This window comes from Haliotis rubra, unplaced genomic scaffold (assembly GCF_003918875.1).
Source record: "Haliotis rubra isolate DU_JTF1 unplaced genomic scaffold, ASM391887v1 Scf60, whole genome shotgun sequence".
Lineage (NCBI taxonomy): Eukaryota > Metazoa > Mollusca > Gastropoda > Lepetellida > Haliotidae > Haliotis > Haliotis rubra.
This window is the reverse complement of record NW_025767302.1, coordinates 921133-941102: the sequence shown is the minus strand read 5'-3', so window position 1 is coordinate 941102 and position 19970 is coordinate 921133. Positions and strand designations below refer to the sequence as shown.

Sequence of the window (19970 nt, the reverse complement as noted above, 5' to 3'; positions counted from 1 at the left end):
CACGCGATCAATAACATGTCGGGCCAACTCGAAGTCGCACTCTGCGATATCACCTACCTACCGCGATGAACTAACATCAACGCCAACAACAACAAGCTGTTCGTCAGTGGCGCCCGCAACCAGATAACTAACGGCTACTACAGCGTGTGCTCGCTAAGTGATGAGGTCTTCAAACCCTTGGGAGCCGAACTCAAGATGAACGACTCAAACGGCACAGTGGTGTTAACCAACAACGGAATAAACCCCTTGAGGCTCGGCCGACCATTGGCGAGGACTCTCGGTATGCCGGCTGACGAGATAAAACCCACAACTACCGTCACAGGCACGAAGTTACCCGACCTAGTACCATACCGAGAGCTGTGCATTCATTTCAGTCAGTTGAGCACAACGGACAACATTCAAGGTGGTCACCCTTCCACGATATTGAGAGCCGTACCGGTGAAAACGGAGAAATACAACGACGGTAGAACCGAGTCGTTTTCACCGCGGCAGTATAAGAGGTTAACTCGGGGCAACATCCCTGAGTTGGTAATATCGGTTTAGATATAAAGCATAAACCTGTGAATATAGGATATCTCAGCATAACGCTGCACATAAAATGACTAGCGCACAAAGTCCTGGAATGAAGTTGAAAAAATGCGTCAATGTGGGGATCTCCGACCTCGGGGAGACACGCGGATTCGACGACCCCAGAGTAGATGGTAAATTGTACGCCTTGCAACTGAAAAACAACATTTACAAACGAGTTGAAGTCCCCTCCACACTAGGTGACATAGTAGATACCTCAGGAGCGGCCCTCAACACTCGGTTCGACCTAGTCCGCATCGGTGATGATAGATGGGCGGTATCCCAATCGTTCGGAGGCAAACTGTTCGACTTAGAAGATGTTTAGAGCACGACCGTCGCCCGAAACAAGCCATATACGCTCGTCTTCACCGACGACGACAAGTGGGTGTTGTTGATCTCTCGAGTGGATTGGTTTCTCAACATTAGTCTCGGCTCCCCCTACGTGTTCACGGAGAACAAAGACAACTACCTAAACAAAGTCGCGAACAACTGAACCCTGCTCGTGGCTTACATCCCGGCGCAGAGACGTAGTGTAATCATCAGCCCACTCTCGAGTATGGCAGCCCACATGCTGTCGAGCAAGCCCGGGATGCAAAACGTGGCATTGCAGGTGGTGTCTGAATTCGAAGGTGTGGTCAACATCCTGGAGAGTCTACCGGCGAACTCCACGCTGGTCATCCAAGTCTACCTAGGTGAACCACAGCGAAGTCGAAGTCGTAAAGAGGATCAAACTCCGGTGGGGGAAACAACACCAGTATGACGTTTGCACTGTTTACGTGCGGGTGGGTGTCAACTCCAACACCAGTCTGCAGGGGGTCACCGTGACCGTGGAAGACACGATATCCCTTACCCGCCAACATACACTTCATGGGGGTGAAGTGTACCCCTGAGAAATTATCAGAAAAACAGTTGGAAACTATCTCGTAATAGTATTATAGCAATGTCCAATCATCATCGGCCCAACGCCACGCTTAACGACCTAGGGGACACAGAGGGATTCGATCAGCCCGGCGAGTAAGACGCCTTGTACGTCCTACACTTGAAAGACAACGTGTATAAGGCGGGCGGCAATAACCGATCATCGACCCAACATCACACTCGGGGATCTAGAAAACGTGGAGGGGTTCGATTTGGGTGATGACAACTCCTTGTACGCCATGCGCTTGAAAGACAACGTGTATAGGTGGGCGGACCTAAGATTATATAAAGAACCCGAATGGTTTATCAACTTAACCCTCACAGCACCTTACATCTCCATAAACAAAAATGGGTTTGTCTCCGAAATTAGGAACAACGGCGTCTGGCTCACGTCTTTCATACCAAATTCTGATAATATAAGAGTTTCCCAAAGAACATAACTTACCCGACTTATACTGAATGAGAACCTAGCCCTTATAAGCCCCAAATACATTGATACTCATTTTAAAATCGACGAATTAAAAAATATCTTGCAGTAGATATTATACACAGGATGGTACTGTACCAAGTCGTAGAGGAAGTCGCGAAGACACTGGAATCCGTAGACGGATTCCGCTTGAGACAGTTATATGATGTAAAAAGACCGTGACACGCGGAAAGCACTATGTAAGAAGTACCATAGAGCTTTCAATATTGGAGACGGGGCTGATACTGTCCTTACGACAACCAGCATGGGACTAGGGGCGGCAGGTGTTGGGTTGTTAGCCACCATCGTGGCCGCACCTATAGTGCTAGGCATTAAAATAACAGCTGGGGTGGTAGGGGTGGCAGGGTTGGTGTTTAAGTTTGCATCCCGCAGACTGCATCGTAAAGCGTTGAAACACGACGAGATCAGGGTTCTGGCCGAAGCAAAGCTGAACACGGTAAGTGAGCGTATTTCCACGGCACTCACTGACAGTAAGATCTCAGAGGAGGAATTTCGTTCAATCCTCTCTGAACTCGACAAGTACCGTAAGATGAAACAAGAAATCCGGTCCAAGTCTCGTAAGTCTGCTATCAGCGAAGACGGAAAAAAAAAGTACATAGAACAGGGGGTACGAAAAGCCCAGCAAGCCTTCATTACGAACACCAAAGAGATCATAGGCGATTCACATTAAACTGTTTCATTGAGGTCAACACGACATAGGGCAGGCACAATAGTGCCACGTGATCAGGAAAGTGCTGGTTCGCGGTCATAGTGACCAGGAAGTTAACTGGGGATTCAAAAGTAGTATATACAATGGCGGCGAGATCTAAGGACCTAACAAAAGCTTTATTTATGAAACAAAGCTTTACAGAGGCTTTTGTTGGACTTGGTCTCGGACTATCATTGTATATACTACTGGCGCTGATTCAATGCAGCTGACACAAACTGCAGAAAAACAAACAGGAACGCACAGCCAAGCACAGCAAAGGACAGGCTGCTGGAGAGATTAGATCCTTCCAATTCCAGAACACTAACTCTTTTGACTGTAGACCTAAGAAGAACGGAGCTACTGCCTGTTAAAAAGGGAACTGTTTCTATGGGCATTGGAAAGCCAGGAAGCGGTGAATGTTGCTATATTTTACTGGAGCTTCCTTCAGTTAGTTCTCTCACCACTGACAAAATGCAAAACGGCGATTGTTGCTAGATTTTACTGTCGCTTCCTTCAGTTAGTTATCTCAAAACTGACAAAATGTGAAAATCCTAATGTCCCTCCCTGTTTGTGTCGTAAATGTGGCGTAACTATTGACTTTTACATAATAATAATGTGAAGCTAAAATGTTCCACATTTCATTATCTACAGTTTGGTACCTTCAAAAGAGCCGTGAACCCCTATAAAAATGCATTTTGCCAAAAATTGACCAACTTCCAAGGGCAATAACTCCGACACCATTCAAGATATCGACATGCGTTGAACAAAGTAAGTAGTCCGGAGTATGGGCTTTAAAACGATATATAGAACACTATTATACTATTTGCTGTTCAGGAGAAGAAGATTGTTAAACATAGGCACCATCAAAAAGTTGCAGAAATGTGCAAAATCGCGAAGGTTGTATTTGTGTCGTAATGGTGACGTAATTATTGATTTTTACATAACCATGATGTGAAGCAAAAATGTGACCCATTCAATTACCTAGAGGTTGGTACTTTGGAAAATGAAATCCATTGATTTTTTGCAGAGTTGTGACCTTTTCTTTAACCCTATGAAAATGAATCTTAGAAAATTCACCGACTTCCAAGGGCGATAACTCCAAAACCATTCAAGATATCGACATGCCTTGAGCAAACTAAGTAGTTCAGAGTATCGGCTTTCCAACGGCGTATCGAACACGACTGTACTATATGCCGTTCTGGAGAAGAAGATTTTGAAAGACAGGCACCGTCAAAACGTGTGAATCGGCAAAAAATTCAGTTTTTTCAAAATTGCGGAAAACTTTACCTACCGGCCAATTTTCTGTAGGTGCTGAATCGACGGGGAATGATGTTGTCTACATTGAGTGAAAATTTGGTACATTTATCTCTTATAGTTTTTGAGTTATTCAGGTGTAAAGATTTCGACATTTTGGGTTCTCTGCCCTTACCGGAAGCCGGAAATCAGGATTTTCTCGACTCTGTATCAATTTCAGCATACAGGCTATCATCCCTGAAAGTTTCATGAAAATCGACCCAGCGGTTAGGTCAGGAAAGCTGGTACAAAAAACGTACAAATAATAATAAGAAGAAGAAGAAGAAGAATTCGGGTAAAAACAGTAGGTCTTCCAGACTTTCGTCTGAAGACCTAATAATGTGTCCATTTATATAGCGCCAAACTCCACACTAGGAATGTTCATAGCGCTAACAATCAAGGCACAGCACATTATTACCCCGGATAACCCAAGCTGCCTGTTAGGCACTAGAAGGTTATAGTCATATGCCTTTATCCACCGGGTACCCATTTCCCTGCTGGGTGAACAGAGACAATTTTGAACAAACTCACTTGCCTAAGGTGAGACCACATGTGTCACATGTGCTTCGTTTTGGGGCAGGACTGAAGTCCTAGAAACTCTCAGGAGTCAAGCTGCCATACATGGTCACCCATCCAAAGACTCTCCGAGCTCAACGCTGCTTAACTTCACCGATTTGTGACCTGAGCTTTGAGCACAGGACCATGCGCCATGGGGGGATTTCATAATATGTATGAGGCAGCAATATGGGAACATCAGTGAGTGCAATATATATATATATATATACTGGGTCACTCAGTCACAGGAACCAAATATGCAGAATCTCTCCATGAAAGTTTACACGTTTGCTTAATGATCAGCATCAAAGCAATCACCTTGACATTTTCCTGGGTCCCATTCCTCAAGGCATTCTTAGCGCAAAGACGATATTACCTCCAACACTTTAAAATTGACTTACGGCAATCGCAGCATTACGATCAGTATGAGGAATGGCACCAAAACACTGACTAAATCTCTAATATTTTTCAAAGTAAAGAAGTGCATTTGAATATTTCAGGTTTAAAATTTGAAAACAAAATGTTCATGAAGTAGAAAGTGCTGTCAATCTGACGACACAATGCAGATATATGTTCACATGCTAAGAAACTATCAATCTCTAATATGTAGAAACATACTGCCCACCTCTGACCAGGGCCTATACACATACCCCCATCATTTACTCAATATCTACATCAGTCTGTGACATATACTGGCTGACAGTGTTACAGGAATAGCCTTGGCTACACAAGTGTTCTCAGCGGTATCCAACCACAACTATGCATCCCAGTGATATTATTTCCTCTAAGGAAGAAACATAATTTAAAGCACAAATACTTTGTGAAGTCTGTCAACCTAAGAATTTTATCTTTTATTCCTGAAATATTATCCCCTTAAATAGTGCAGGATACGGATCTATTGATGATCAAATAACTGCTGTCATTACGATTGGGGTATTGTAAGGGACTTTTCAAGGTGGAATTTTCAGTTATCTCCCTTACCTTAACTCCTGTCATTATGATTGGGGTATTGTAAGAGAACATTTCAAGGTGGAATTTTCAGTTATCTCCCTTACCTTAACTGCTGTCATTTATGATTGGGGTATTGTAAGAGAACATTTCAAGGTGGAATTTTCAGTTATCTCCCTTACCTTAACTCCTGTCATTTATGATTGGGGTATTGTAAGAGAACATTTCAAGGTGGAATTGTCAGTTATCTCCCTTACCTTAACTGCTGTCATTTATTATTGGGGTATTGTAAGGTAAGAGAACATTGGTGGAAGAGCATTTCAAGGTGGAATTTTCAGTTATCTCCCTTACCTTAACTGCTGTCATTTATGATTGGGGTATTGTAAGGGTTATCTCCCTTACATTTCAAGGTGGAATTGTCAGTTATCTCCCTTACCTTAACTGCTGTCATTTATGATTGGGGTATTGTAAGAGAACATTTCAAGGTGGAATTTTCAGTTATCTCCCTTACCTTAACTCCTGTCATTTATGATAGGGGTATTGTAAGAGAACATTTCAAGGTGGAATTGTCAGTTATCTCCCTTACCTTAACTGCTGTCATTTATGATTGGGGTATTGTAAGGGAACATTTCAAGGTGGAATTGTCAGTTATCTCCCTTACCTTAACTGCTGTCATTTATGATAAGAACATTGTAATTTTCAGGGAACATTTCAAGGTGGAATTGTCAGTTATCTCCCTTACCTTAACTGCTGTCATTTATGATTGGGGTATTGTAAGTAACATTTCAAGGTGGAACATTTCTCCCTTACCTTAACTCCTGTCATTTATGATTGGGGTATTGTAGTTATCTGGAATTTTTACCTCAGCTCCTGTCACTCCTATGATGGGGGCATTGCTTGAGAACATTTCAAGGTGGAATTATAGGTTATCTCCCTTTACCTCAGCTCCTGTTGCTATGTCATCAGCAGCATCATCAGTTATCTCCCCTTACCTCATGACACCCAGTGCTTGAGAACATTTCAAGGCAAATACACACTTACCTCCTCCTGTTGAACAAACAGCAGGCTGGAAATAAACACCTCATACTCAGTCATGGGGCAACTTATGACTTACAGACTTTAGCTTCTTCACTTCAGAAGTAACTATAACAATCAAGTACTGGCATCTGTACAGAATATTGCAATGAAAGAATTCATACTAAAACTTCTAAAATGCTGCTTAAAGAGTGAGTGAGTGAGTGAGTATGGTTTTTACGCGCGTTTTAGCAATATTCCAGCAATATCCCAGCGGGGCCCACCAGGAATAGACTTCACACATTGTACCCTTGTGGGGAATCTAAGCCATGTCTTCAGCATGATGAGCGGATGCTTGAACCATTAGGCTACCCCACCACCCCAACCTTAAAGTGACAATATTCACATTTGAGCGGAAAGTGAGCAGTTTGCACTATAAATTATATAATGGTTCATATTCTACACAGTATTGCATGAATACACTCTCATGCAATGTGTACAGTATGCTATTTGAAGCTTTAAGGTATCAAGTTCCACAAGTACTGTAAACATACTTTTTTTCGCTTGGTGCAAATTTCGCGGATTTGACCGTTTAGACTACATCGTCGCGGTCAATTATTCGCGCAATCAGTAATTGCCGGAACTGCCAGCTGTCTCTTAGGCCACCACTAATAGCAATGAAATCAACGAGAGTGGCTCCACCTGTTAGGCGGCGTGTATTGCTTACTAGCAGGAAATCCCTACCTGCGCGATATATACAGTAATACGTTTACTCACGGAAGTATTAAGTACTTAGGAGAAGTGAGATATTGCGATGCAAATATAAAGAGATGAAAAACACATCGGTCTTATGTTCCGAATTCTGACGATCTGACGATGGCATTGCAAAATTGACTATCAAGGAAATGAACTTCTACCGTATATGAAGCTTCTTGTGATTTCATTTCGTGATATGCAGGAATAAATATAAATAAAATCTTAATGAATAAATAAAATACTGCTCTATTATTTCTTTCCGAGTCGTTTCATGGTAATTCGTTTGTATCAAACCATCTGTCACTATGATTGGTCAAAATAGAACGTGTCGGGACATGATTTGGGAAATCCATTACAGCGACAGTTAAGTATGATTCTTTATGCTACTATCAGTCTGCATGTTAAGATTCCCGTACATTTCTGTCTTCAAACTTGATGTGATATGGTAACAACTCAGAGGCGAGCGTGGGTTTATTCGCTGTGTATAAATTTTCACGGTAAAATATTCTGCTCAAAAAGCGTGAAAATAAAACCTGCGCGATACATAATACGTTTACAGTAAATGTAAAATTGGTAATAGACAGTAATTATCATACTTACAAAGAGTCCAATCAGCATTAATTATTTCCTCCATAATCAAATAGTAAAACATTCTCTGTATATAACAAACTTCAGTACGTCCAATAGAATTTTGCACACAAGTTCTGTTATCCTTTATGTCTCTCATGTCATACTGAAAGATTCATGAATATACTGACAATGATTCATCATGAGTCACAGAAGTCTATAGCATTGAAACACAGAGAATCAATCACCTTAAGCATGGCTCCATTTTGAAAGACATGAGGTTCATCACAGACTACACAGTACTCATTGAGGGTTGGGATTCTCTGTCGGACATACCGGAACACCTGCAACAAGAACATCATCACATCTGATGCAGATTTACATATCATTCAATGAAGGGATTCTGTGCGATTTATAAACCAGTACACACCTGTGAAGATATGGGTTAAAATCGGTCTTAAGCAACCCATGATAGTCGTGGGTGACTAACGGGATCGGGTGGTCAGGCTCGCTGACTTGGTCATATCCCAATCCCAATCACATTATCAATGCTCATGCTCTTGATCACAGTAATGTTTGGTCTAGCCTCGATTATTTACAGACCACCACCATATAGCTAGAATATTGCTGAGTGTGGCATTAAACAACAAACAAACAAGTATAAACCAATACATATTGTTTCTGAGTTGGTTGAAGCAAACCACTAGCCCATGAAAATAATAACCAACCAATCAGCAATGACAACATTGTACTGATGCAGATATTGTCTTAATCCTCGACCAAAACCAACCTGAACAAGGAAGCCATCTTGTAGACATGGCACTTGTTTAGCATTTTTCCCACTTAGTGTTGAGGACGGCAGGAGAGACAGATCCTCCATGGGTGGCATACACAGATTTGGTGATGTAGACGATGATGCAATGCTTCTCTGTCGACTGCAACCTGATTTTCGTTTCGCATGTTTCTTCATATAACAAGGCACGGGTGGGTGAGAATACTGTCGGTTCGGATGTACTTTAGGTATGAGAGGCTTGTTCACCTTCTTCTCCAGGTTTTGAGACAAGATATCAAAATCTGTACAACTGTGCAAATCAAACAAAACAGGATAACCAACACGAAATTTGAATAACATGTGGTGAAGTTTTCGGCTGAAAAACGTAGCTGCTAACATGGTTAGATGATTTCTTACACATCTGTTTGTGACAAAGCTGTCTGAAACCACTGTGATCAGACTGTGTATAGACAAAATATGCACTGGTCTGATGCTAACTTGACACAATTTTACGGTGTGTAAGAAACAATGTTCCGCACTTGTGTCTGTCATCATCTTAGTCAGGAAAATATGTACCAAATTTCTAAACATTTATGTGATATTGACAACTTATCAACATGATGTTCATAAGAATGATGTGATAGGGACAAGTTATTGATGTGCTATTGACAAGTTATTGATGTGTTATTGACAAGTTACTGATTTGATATTGATAAGACTGATGTGACAATGACACGTCACTGATGTGAATAATACTGAGGAACTGATGAGACATTATTTAGTTATTGATATCAGTGAAAATGACAACTAACCTCTCTGGGTTCGTAAGTAGTAAGTTGAGGGCCTCTTGCACATTGCCTCGTGTGATGATCAAGGCGTTCCTGGCAACCTCAGGGGAGAAGCCCATCTCTACTACCTGTGCTACAGCATTGTCCTCCACCTTGAAAGGGTCAGGGTCCTTGTCATCTCTGGAACATTCAAATAAATTGCTTATTAAAGATTAAAAAACAGGCTGGACCATGCTGATCTCAGCTGATAGAAGCAATAGCTCCATCTATTCCTCAAGTTATTGATGTGATATTGACAAGTTATTGATTTGATATTGATAAGACTGATGTGACAATGACAAGTTATTGATGTGATGTTGACAAGTTATTGATGTGATGTTGACAAGTTATTGATGTAATATTGATAAGTTATTGATTTGATATTGATAAGACTAATGTGACAATGACAAGTTATTGATGTGATGTTGACAAGTTATTGATAGAGGCAATAGTTCCATCCATTCCTCAAATGAGTTTGTATGGTTTTACGTTACTTTCAGTACAATACAAGCAATATCACAGTAAGGGAAACCAACACAGGCTTCACACATGGCACACACATGGAGAATCTCTCACTGGTCTTTGGGCAAGACTATGAGAACAATGCCATTTTGTTCCAATTTTCTGCATATCTAACACACTCTAAATAGTTGTAGAAACCACTGCAGTTACTTCACTTTGTCATATCAGGATTCACTGATGACTAGTTTGAGTCACAGATTCAAATCTATATAATCTTTGATGAGTGAAGACCTTAGCCATTCACTAAACATGCTAAAGTGGCAAATTCAGGTGAATGAGTGAGTGAGTTTAGTTTTACACTGCACTCAGCAATATTCCAGCTCTTTGCTGGTGGTCTGTAAATAATCGAGTCTGGACCAAACAATCCAGTGATCAACAGCATCGAACTGCACAATTGGGATAGGATGGCATAAACCAAGTCACGAGCCTGACCACCCAATCCCGTTAGTCGCCTCTAATGACAGGGGTTCCTGAAGATATATTCTAACCCAGATCTTCATGGGTCGGCCAAATTCAGGCATAGCTTTTCGTATTTACAAGGACATTATGTCCCAAATCACTTAAGTCACCTTAACTGGAAAAGACACCATACATTGTATATTTGCAACATGAGTGTTTGATTATCCTACCTTGATTCTGCCAGTAATGTCATGGATGATAAAGATGATGGAACACTGAATGACTTTGGGGCTGTTGCCGTCTTCAGGGAGGCATTGCTAAGAATCTTCCATTGGTCCGATAGGAATACCTCCAATATTCTACAAACAGAAAATTAATGTCAGTTTTGTTTTTTGTTTTAACCACTCAGCCCTATCAAGCCAAGTCACAAAAAAGTCAAGCACTTAAAACGACAAGCAAGTGGTTGATAGCATCACAAACACCCCTTGCCATTTGGGCATAAACATACACAGGGACGTTAAATATTTTTAGCTGGTCAACAAGACCAATTGACAAAAAACAACTGTAATAAGGAAAAATATATAACAATTTGACAATGAAGACAGTCATGTCATAGAGCTCGATCTACTAATGTTACTCAGCACTAGTCCAGCCATATGGCCTGGTCTGTAAATAATCGAGTCTGGACCAGACAATCCAGTGAAAACCATCACAACAATAACAACTAAACTAACCTGAACAACAGGTGAAAAAATAAAAGGCCCAGGCAGTCAGTAGTCACTAATTTTACTCATTCCTTACAAGTATAAGATATTGTGGATAAAACTGAAACCAGGATCCAAAAGAGTGATAATTAATGTAACTAGGGATTGGATAAGTCTGACCTGTAAAACAACAGCCTCTAACTAAGCACTGTTCCTAATCAGTAACACAACCAAATTATTCTTTATCAATAATCATATACAGTGTGAAGCTAACACGATCAATCTCTGAAAACTTACTTTCTCAACTGACTACCAACACCAAACTTGTCCTTCTTGGAAGGCTGGAATACTTCAACTTTGGGTGGATCTGTGAAAGAAATTAAAAAGAGATTTAATAAAAAATGAATAAAAATGGCACCAGGGTTTAGCTGATGGTCCATAACAAGATAACGAGTGGCCTACAACGTGAGACAGACAATTTGTCCCTATTGTTAGAAACTTGGGGGCGGGACCAAGCTTGAATAGGTGCCAATATACACAGCACTATGTAAGCAATCAATCATCTCAACAGAATTGGTATGCCAGAATAAAAAAAAGTTTTGCATAAGTCTCTGTAAGTAATATATGCATTATGACAACCAACAATAGACAGTGATATTTATTTTAACCGTACGTTACACAATATTTCAGGTTTATCATGGTGTGTCAACTTGATGTGAAGAGAATGCCACAAGGGATGTAAGTATCTTGGAGAATTTCCTTTTGTTTGCTGTTTAAGGCTGCACTCAGTGATATTCCAGCCATATGGATCAGACAATCCATTGAAAACCATCACAACTATGACAACTAAAGTAGCCAAACAAAAGAAAATTGAAAGAGAATAGGTGAATACAAATCATGAGGGGTCTACTAACGAGCTAGCCTACCTTTAACATCGAGATAATGGAGAGACGACAGGTGAATACAAATCATGAGGGGTCTACTAATGAGCTAGCCTACCTTTAACATCGAGATAATGGAGAGACGACAGGTGAATACAAATCATGAGGGGTCTACTAATGAGCTAGCCTACCTTTAACATCGAGATAATGGAGAGACGACAGGTGAATACAAATCATGAGGGGTCTACTAATGAGCTAGCCTACCTTTAACATCGAGACAAATCATGAGGGGTCTACTAATGGAGAGAGAGACGACAGGTGAATACAAATCATGAGGGGTCTACTAATGAGCTAGCCTACCTTTAACATCGAGATAATGGAGAGCGACAGGTGAATACAAATCATGAGGGGTCTACTAATGAGCTAGCCTACCTTTAACATCGAGATAATGGAGAGGCGACAGGTGAATACAAATCATGAGGGGTCTACTAATGAGCTAGCCTACCTTTAACATCGAGATAATGGAGAGATGACAGGTGAATACAAATCATGAGGGTCTACTAATGAGCTAGCCTACCTTTAACATCGAGATAATGGAGAGCGACAAGGTGAATACAAATCATGAGGGGTCTACTAATGAGCTAGCCTACCTTTAACATCGAGATAATGGAGAGCGACAGGTGAATACAAATCATGAGGGGTCTACTAATGAGCTAGCCTACCTTTAACATCGAGATAATGGAGAGACGACAGGTGAATACAAATCATGAGGGTCTACTAATGAGCTAGCCTACCTTTAACATCGAGATAATGGAGAGACGACAGGTGAATACAAATCATGAGGGGTCTACTAATGAGAGCTAGCCTACCTTTAACATCGAGATAATGGAGAGGCGACGACAGGTGAATACAAATCATGAGGGGTCTACTAACGAGGCTAGCCTACCTTTAACATCGAGATAATGGAGAGGTGAATACGACAGGTGAATACAAATCATGAGGGAGTCAAATACTAATGAGCTAGCCTACCTTTACCTTTAACAAATCATGAGATAATGGAGAGAGCGACAGGTGAATACAAATCATGAGGGGTCTACTAATGAGCTAGCCTACCTTTAACATCGAGATAATGGAGAGACGACAGGTGAATACAAATCATGAGGGGTCTACTAATGAGCTAGCCTACCTTTAACATCGAGATAATGGAGAGACGACAGGTGAATACAAATCATGAGGGGTCTACTAATGAGCTAGCCTACCTTTAACATCGAGATAATGGAGAGACGACAGGTGAATACAAATCATGAGGGGTCTACTAATGAGCTAGCCTACCTTTAACATCAAGATAATGGAGAGACGACAGGTGAATACGGACAATAAGAGGCTCCTTCCTATTGAGCTTCCAAGCTTCAGCTACTTCTTCCTGGAAATGTCAAACAAATATCAAAGTTTCAATCATGAAGTAGGATATAACTGAAATTTCCAATCATAAGGATGACAACAGGCAATCCTTTAAAAAGTATTAAATGTTTTCAGAACAAAAGGCTACCCATTAACAAGAAGCAGACTTCTTTGTTAACATTTCATATTTCAATTCAATTTTCAAAGCTATTAGAATGTACATAATACATAATATGTCCACTGTTGTGTTTCATAACTACTGAGTTAAATGATTGTGGTGACTGGACTAGACTTAACAAACCAGTTTACAATCAAAATGTAAGAAAAGACAACTGAAGAAATAATTTGGAATAACAGAAACTCAACAGATATGATGAAGAGGGGATCACGTATCATGATTATGTGAACTGACTTCACATAAATGTACAGAAACTTACATTTAGAAATGACAATGGAATGCTTAGTTCAACATCAACTTCATAGATGCTTCCTAATAACCTGAAACAAAGAAATCTCCAATCAGGGTTCCTACAGGAATCTTCCACAATATTCAACAATAATAATACAGTAGCTTAGGCTAACCAGTTTCAGAATTGAAGCGATCATGGAAACATTGAGTTTTTTCATTCAAAATCATTGATTTCACAGTTAATACAAATTTTACTTTCCAATTTGTAAACTTTTTATGGGTAAGGAATAAGTATAACTCACCTATATGATAGTGACTTCTCTCCGTACAGTAATTTAACATGTTCCATATCATTTACCAGCAAGTCATTCATCTTTTCTGAGTTTTCATTCTCCATCTGTAACAAAAACATGACACTTTATCTAAAACATACAGGACATGATCCCCCTGATATTTCCAAATTCAGCTTGAACATGATGATTTGCATCCTCGATAATCTCCAAGGTATACGTTACGATAAATCTCCACTATGCCCTGGATGCAAATATGGCCGGCCCAATAATTTTATTACCTCCCTTTGCTGGCTCTGCATTCTCACAGTAGCCAATCAGATAAGCCGCCGTTACAACCGACCTTGCCAGTGTCAACAAAGATAGCAGTCGCAGCCACTAAGGTTTGTTCGCAGTGCGACTCAGATTTTAGCGGAAATCACACAGGCAAATTGGCAGGTCTGAAACCTTAAAAAATATATGCAAGAACTCCTTCTTCCTCTTTCAGAGAACCTCTGCATCAATTGTGTTACCAAGTTTAATCAGTTAGATGATTTAGGAAGTGAAAGTGAGTTGTGATTGGTCCGCTCAACTTCCCAGCGTAGACACCTGATTGGATAAAAAGCCCGCCGCGGGAGGTAATAAAATCATCATGCCGAGCTGTAGATGCATCCAGGGTATAGTAGAGATTTATCGGAAAGTATACCCTGGAGATTATCGAGGATGGATGCTTTGTCGAAAAAAGGCTTTTTCATTCTTTTTATGTTTCAAATTTCTGCAGGATTTAAATTTTTACTAAAAATCAACTATTTTCTAATATAATGCTACAAAGCTGAGCCCAGTGATCATGATGATGGTGCTGTACATCCTCGCTAATTTATTCCTTCAAACGCTGTCTGCTAATTCCAGTTGGTTATTAGCCGGACTTATAAAGGGACAAAACCCACATCAAGTACATGTAGATCTGAATATATGGATGCCAACTCCTTTATTTTGATGAACACGATGTTTTGGAGTATATTCAACTCCTTCATCATTGATTTAAGACCGCTTAATGTTTAATTTAAAACCTCACGTTAACGCTTTCGGTTTTTAAATTACATATAGTGGTCTTAAATCAACGAGATAAAGGACCTCAAAATAGAAAACAGAGTAGCTTTATCTTCTAATTCATTCCTTTGACAGACAATTTATCTGCACATATGTCAAAGGATTTGCTTCATTATAGAAACAGTAAATTCTAAATACAAATCTGGGTCCCGATCCACAAAGCATTCGTAACTTTGCGACCTATTATAACTCTATACTTAATCAATGGCATAGAGCTACAAACGCTTTCCTGAATGTGCCTACCTCCTCCTGCTGCTGCTGGTGGTAATAGTCGTTGTAATACCCTTCCATGTCATCATCCTCTTCCGAGCCCCCAGACATACAGTCGCCGTACACCGAACTTCCTGTTGACTCAACACTCTCCAGTCTATTGTAAGAGGTGCCCTCACCTGGCTGGGAGTCAAGCTTGGCCTTCTTGATGTCATCCATAGTAGACTTGAATTGTCGGACTAAGTCTGCCAGTGTGTATGAAGACAATCATTAAAGATTAGATGCAATCAACAAACTAAACATAATCAAATCACAATTATCATTTATTCATGACATATAATATACATTGCTGATTATGAATAAACAAATAAACAAAATTATAAGCGTACAATCGCATATCAAAGTGCAATATTTTGTACTTGGGTTACTTCCCTCGAACTAAGCACCCAGGATACCGAACCCAGTCAGAGCGGGTGGGTGTGAACTTTATTTGTCACAAAGCTTTTCATTGGCTGGTTCATTTGCCGACTGTTTTTAAAGGTTTACAATCAGTAACACAATATATAGCATTTCAATATGTATTTCTATCTTTACTACATTACACCCCTGGACACCAATACACCTGAGACACATTACACCCCTGGACACCAATACACCTGAGACACATTAAACCCCTGGACCACCAATACACCCGAGACACATTACACCCCTGGACCACCAATACACCTGAGACACATTACACCCCTGGACCACCAATACACCTGAGACACATTACACTCCTTGACCACCAACACACCTGAGATACATTACACCCCTGGACACCAATACACCTGAGACACATTACACACCTGGACACCAATACACCTGAGACACATTACACCCCTGGACACCAATACACCTGAGACACATTACACCCCTGGACACCAATACACCTAAGACACATTACACACCTGGACACCAATACACCTAAGACACATTACACCCCTGGACCACCAATACACCTGAGACACATTACAATCCTTGACCACCAACACACCTGAGATACATTACACCCCTGGACACCAATACACCTGAGACACATTACACACCTTGACCACCAACACACCTGAGACACATTACACCCCTGGACACCAATACACCTGAGACACATTACTCGCCTGGACCACCAACACACCTGAAACACATTACTAGCCTGGACCACCAATACACCCTACTGAGACAAGTTACTCCCCTGGACCACCAATACACCCAACTGAGACACATTACTTCCCTGGACCACCAATACACCCTAGTGAGACACATTACTCCCCTGGACCACCAATACATCCTGAGACACATAACTCCCCTGGTGATCCAATACACCTAAGACACATTACTCCCGTGGTGATACAATACACCTGAGACACATTACTCGCCTGGACCACCAATACACCTGAGACACATTACATCCCTGGACCACCAATACACCTGAGACAAGTTAATCCCCTGGACACCAATACACCTGAGACACATTACACCCCTGGACCACCAATACACCTGAGACACATTACACCCCTGGACACCAATACACCTGAGACACATTACACCCCTGGACCACCAATACACCTGAGACACATTACACCCCTGGACACCAATACACCTGAGACACATTACACCCCTGGACCACCAATACACCTGAGACACATTACACCCCTGGACCACCAATACACCTGAGACACATTACACCCCTGGACCACCAATACACCTGAGACACATTACACCCCTGGACCACCAATACACCTGAGACACATTACACCCCTGGACACCAATACACCTGAGACACATTACACCCCTGGACCACCAATACACCTGAGACACATTACACCCCTGGACCACCAATACACCTGAGATACATTACACCCCTGGACCATCAATACACCTGAGACACATTACACCCCTGGACCACTAATACACCTGAGACACATTACACACCTTGACCACCAATACACCTGAGACACATTACACCCCTGGACCACCAATACACCTGAGACACATTACACCCCTGGACCACCAATACACCTGAGACACATTACACCCCTGGACCACCAATACACCTGAGACACATTACTCCCCTGGACACCAATACACCTGGACACCAATACACCTGAGGGGCGGTGGGGTAGTCTAGTGGTTAAAGCGTTGGCTCATCACGCCGAAGACCCAGGTTCGAATCCCCACATGGGCACAATGAGTGAAGCCCATTTCTGGTGTCCCCCGCCGTGATATTGCTGGAATATTGCTAAAAGCGTCGTAAAACCCAACTCAGTCAGTCAGCCAATACACCTGAGACACATTACTCCCCTGGACCACTAATACACCTGAGACACATTACTCCCCTGGACCACCAATACACCTGAGACACATTACTCCCCTGGACCACCAATACACCTTAGACACATTATATCCTGGACCACCGATACACCCTACTAAGACACATTACTCCCCTGGACCATCAATACACCAGAGACACATTACTCCCCTGGACCACCAATACACCTACTGAGACACACTACTCCCCTGGACCATCAATACACCTACTGAAACACATTACTCCCCTGGACCATCAATACACCTACTGAAACACATTACTCCCCTGGACCACCAATACACCCTACTGAGACAAGTTACTCCCCTAATTTCCAAGTCTCATCATATTATTAATGCTCATGCTAAATACATGAAATGAAGTATAAGCTAAGGTAAAATATGAAAAATTCACACAAAAACACTGCCATTCATATACAACATTTACAAAGAAATATATATTTTCTATATTGTTGAGCATTAATGAACCTTGTAGATATTTATGAATAAATCACACCATTAACTACTTACCATCCCTGAGTTTCACTAAAATACACTGGATTGGCTTGTTGTGCAGACTAGTTGATTCTTCTCCTTCAATAACTTGTGTCAGTAAAGTGTTCTCTGAAAACACAAATATTATACACGGTCAATCCCAGTTGGATGTGCACCTCACAGTCTCATTAATTGAATTTGTGCAATTGTTTGGGGCTTTTTTCAACCAAACCATTTGAATAACAATAACAATATTGAACAATTTTGTGAAATTAAAAACCATCAGCAGTGTAGGAAAGATGTAGAAAATCTAGCCTGTCCTCCAAATATAAATAAAACACCTTCGACAGTAAATATTCAAAAAGGTTATAATCATTATATATATGTCATTGGTTTGCTAAAATTGACCCGACATGAGGACGGACTAGATATTTTTTTAACCCGTCCTCCACAAAATTCACCCGTCTCGGACGTTGGGACGGGCTATCTTTCCTACACTGCCATCAGAGTTGTTTTTGGTTTGAGTAGTATAATTCCAAAGACAGTCTTGTTCATAAAGACATCTAATCAAATGGAAGAGAAATCAATGCTACATTACATCACCTGAATGAGGAACAACAGACATGAGATCATCAAAACCCAAATATGATATAGCCCCCTTAATACTTCCATCATTCTGGGTAGCAAAACCTTGTGTTACAGGCAGCAATATAGGTAGCCTACAACATGAACATGTAAGGTGAGTGAGTTTAGTTTTACGCCGCACTCAGCAATATTCCAGCTATATGGCAGCAATCTGTAAATAATCGAGTCGGGATCAGACAATCCAGTGATCAACAGCATGAGCATTGATCTGCGCAATTGGGAACTGATGACATGTGTCAACCAAGTCGGCGAGCCTGACCACCCGATCCTGTTAGTGGTGTCTTACGACAAGCATGGGTTACTGAAGATCAATATTCTAACCTCGGACCTTCACGGGTCAAACATGTAAAAGAATACATGAACAATTCATGTTAGGATCAGAAAAAATCTGTTTGCTAATCACAAAAAACATGTTAGTGAGTCTAATGTTAAACTGCTTTCAGGTATATTTCTACAAATTCACATCAGGATCACCAGAATTGGGCATGACACATTAGGCCCTTAGTATGAGAAGCAAATACCAGGCAACCACTCCAACTCTAATGTCCCCATGATGACATATGCAATAAATTCTGCCCAGACATTTTAAATTTTGGTATAATAATTCAACAACTCAAAAAAGTAGAATGTGAAAAATAATTAATACTAAATGTTCTTAAATTTAGTCAACCAGAAATAACTGAAAAATCTCATTTACAGTCCCTATCAACACAAATATATTTTTAAAATACCTTCCAAGGTACTACAATTTTGTGTACCAGTGAGTGAGTGAGTGAGTGAGTGAGTGAGTGAGTGAGTGAGTGAGTGAGTGAGTGAGTGAGTGAGTGAGTGAGTGAGTGAGTGAGTGAGTGAGTGAGTGAGTGAGTGAGTGAGTGAGTGAGTGAGTGAGTGAGTGAGTGAGTGAGTGAGTGAGTGAGTGAGTGAGATAGATCACAACATATCATCTGGACTTGGGAAGAAAGCCAAAACTGATGCAGGTCTCAGACAATTACCACTTTTACCACTTTAGAGAAACCCCATTTCTAACAAGATGCAGGGCCAGGTTTTAATGACATGGTGAATACCAATGTAACCACAGTCACACATTCAACTTTCACTTTGAGGAAATATGAACAGGAAATGTTTTCAAAATAGGATGAACTTGGCAGCCAATAACGGTTTCATTTTCCTTGCATACACCTAAACTTGGG

General features: G+C 41.0%; 1 protein-coding gene across 1 annotated transcript in view; it reads right to left on the bottom strand.

Moving 5' to 3' along the window:
* The window catches only part of LOC124255436 (protein mono-ADP-ribosyltransferase PARP6-like), a 67390-nt gene extending 49129 nt beyond the window's left edge, over positions 1–18261 (bottom strand). The window contains 11 exon segments of the mRNA XM_046689353.1: positions 6397–6522; positions 8042–8137; positions 8584–8875; positions 9378–9533; positions 10544–10672; positions 11315–11384; positions 13231–13321; positions 13737–13797; positions 14011–14105; positions 15331–15542; positions 18172–18261. Coding sequence (XP_046545309.1) covers positions 6397–6522; positions 8042–8137; positions 8584–8875; positions 9378–9533; positions 10544–10672; positions 11315–11384; positions 13231–13321; positions 13737–13797; positions 14011–14105; positions 15331–15516 — 1302 coding nt within the window. The 5' untranslated portion in view covers positions 15517–15542; positions 18172–18261.
* Between the last annotated feature and the right edge of the window lie 1709 nt (positions 18262–19970).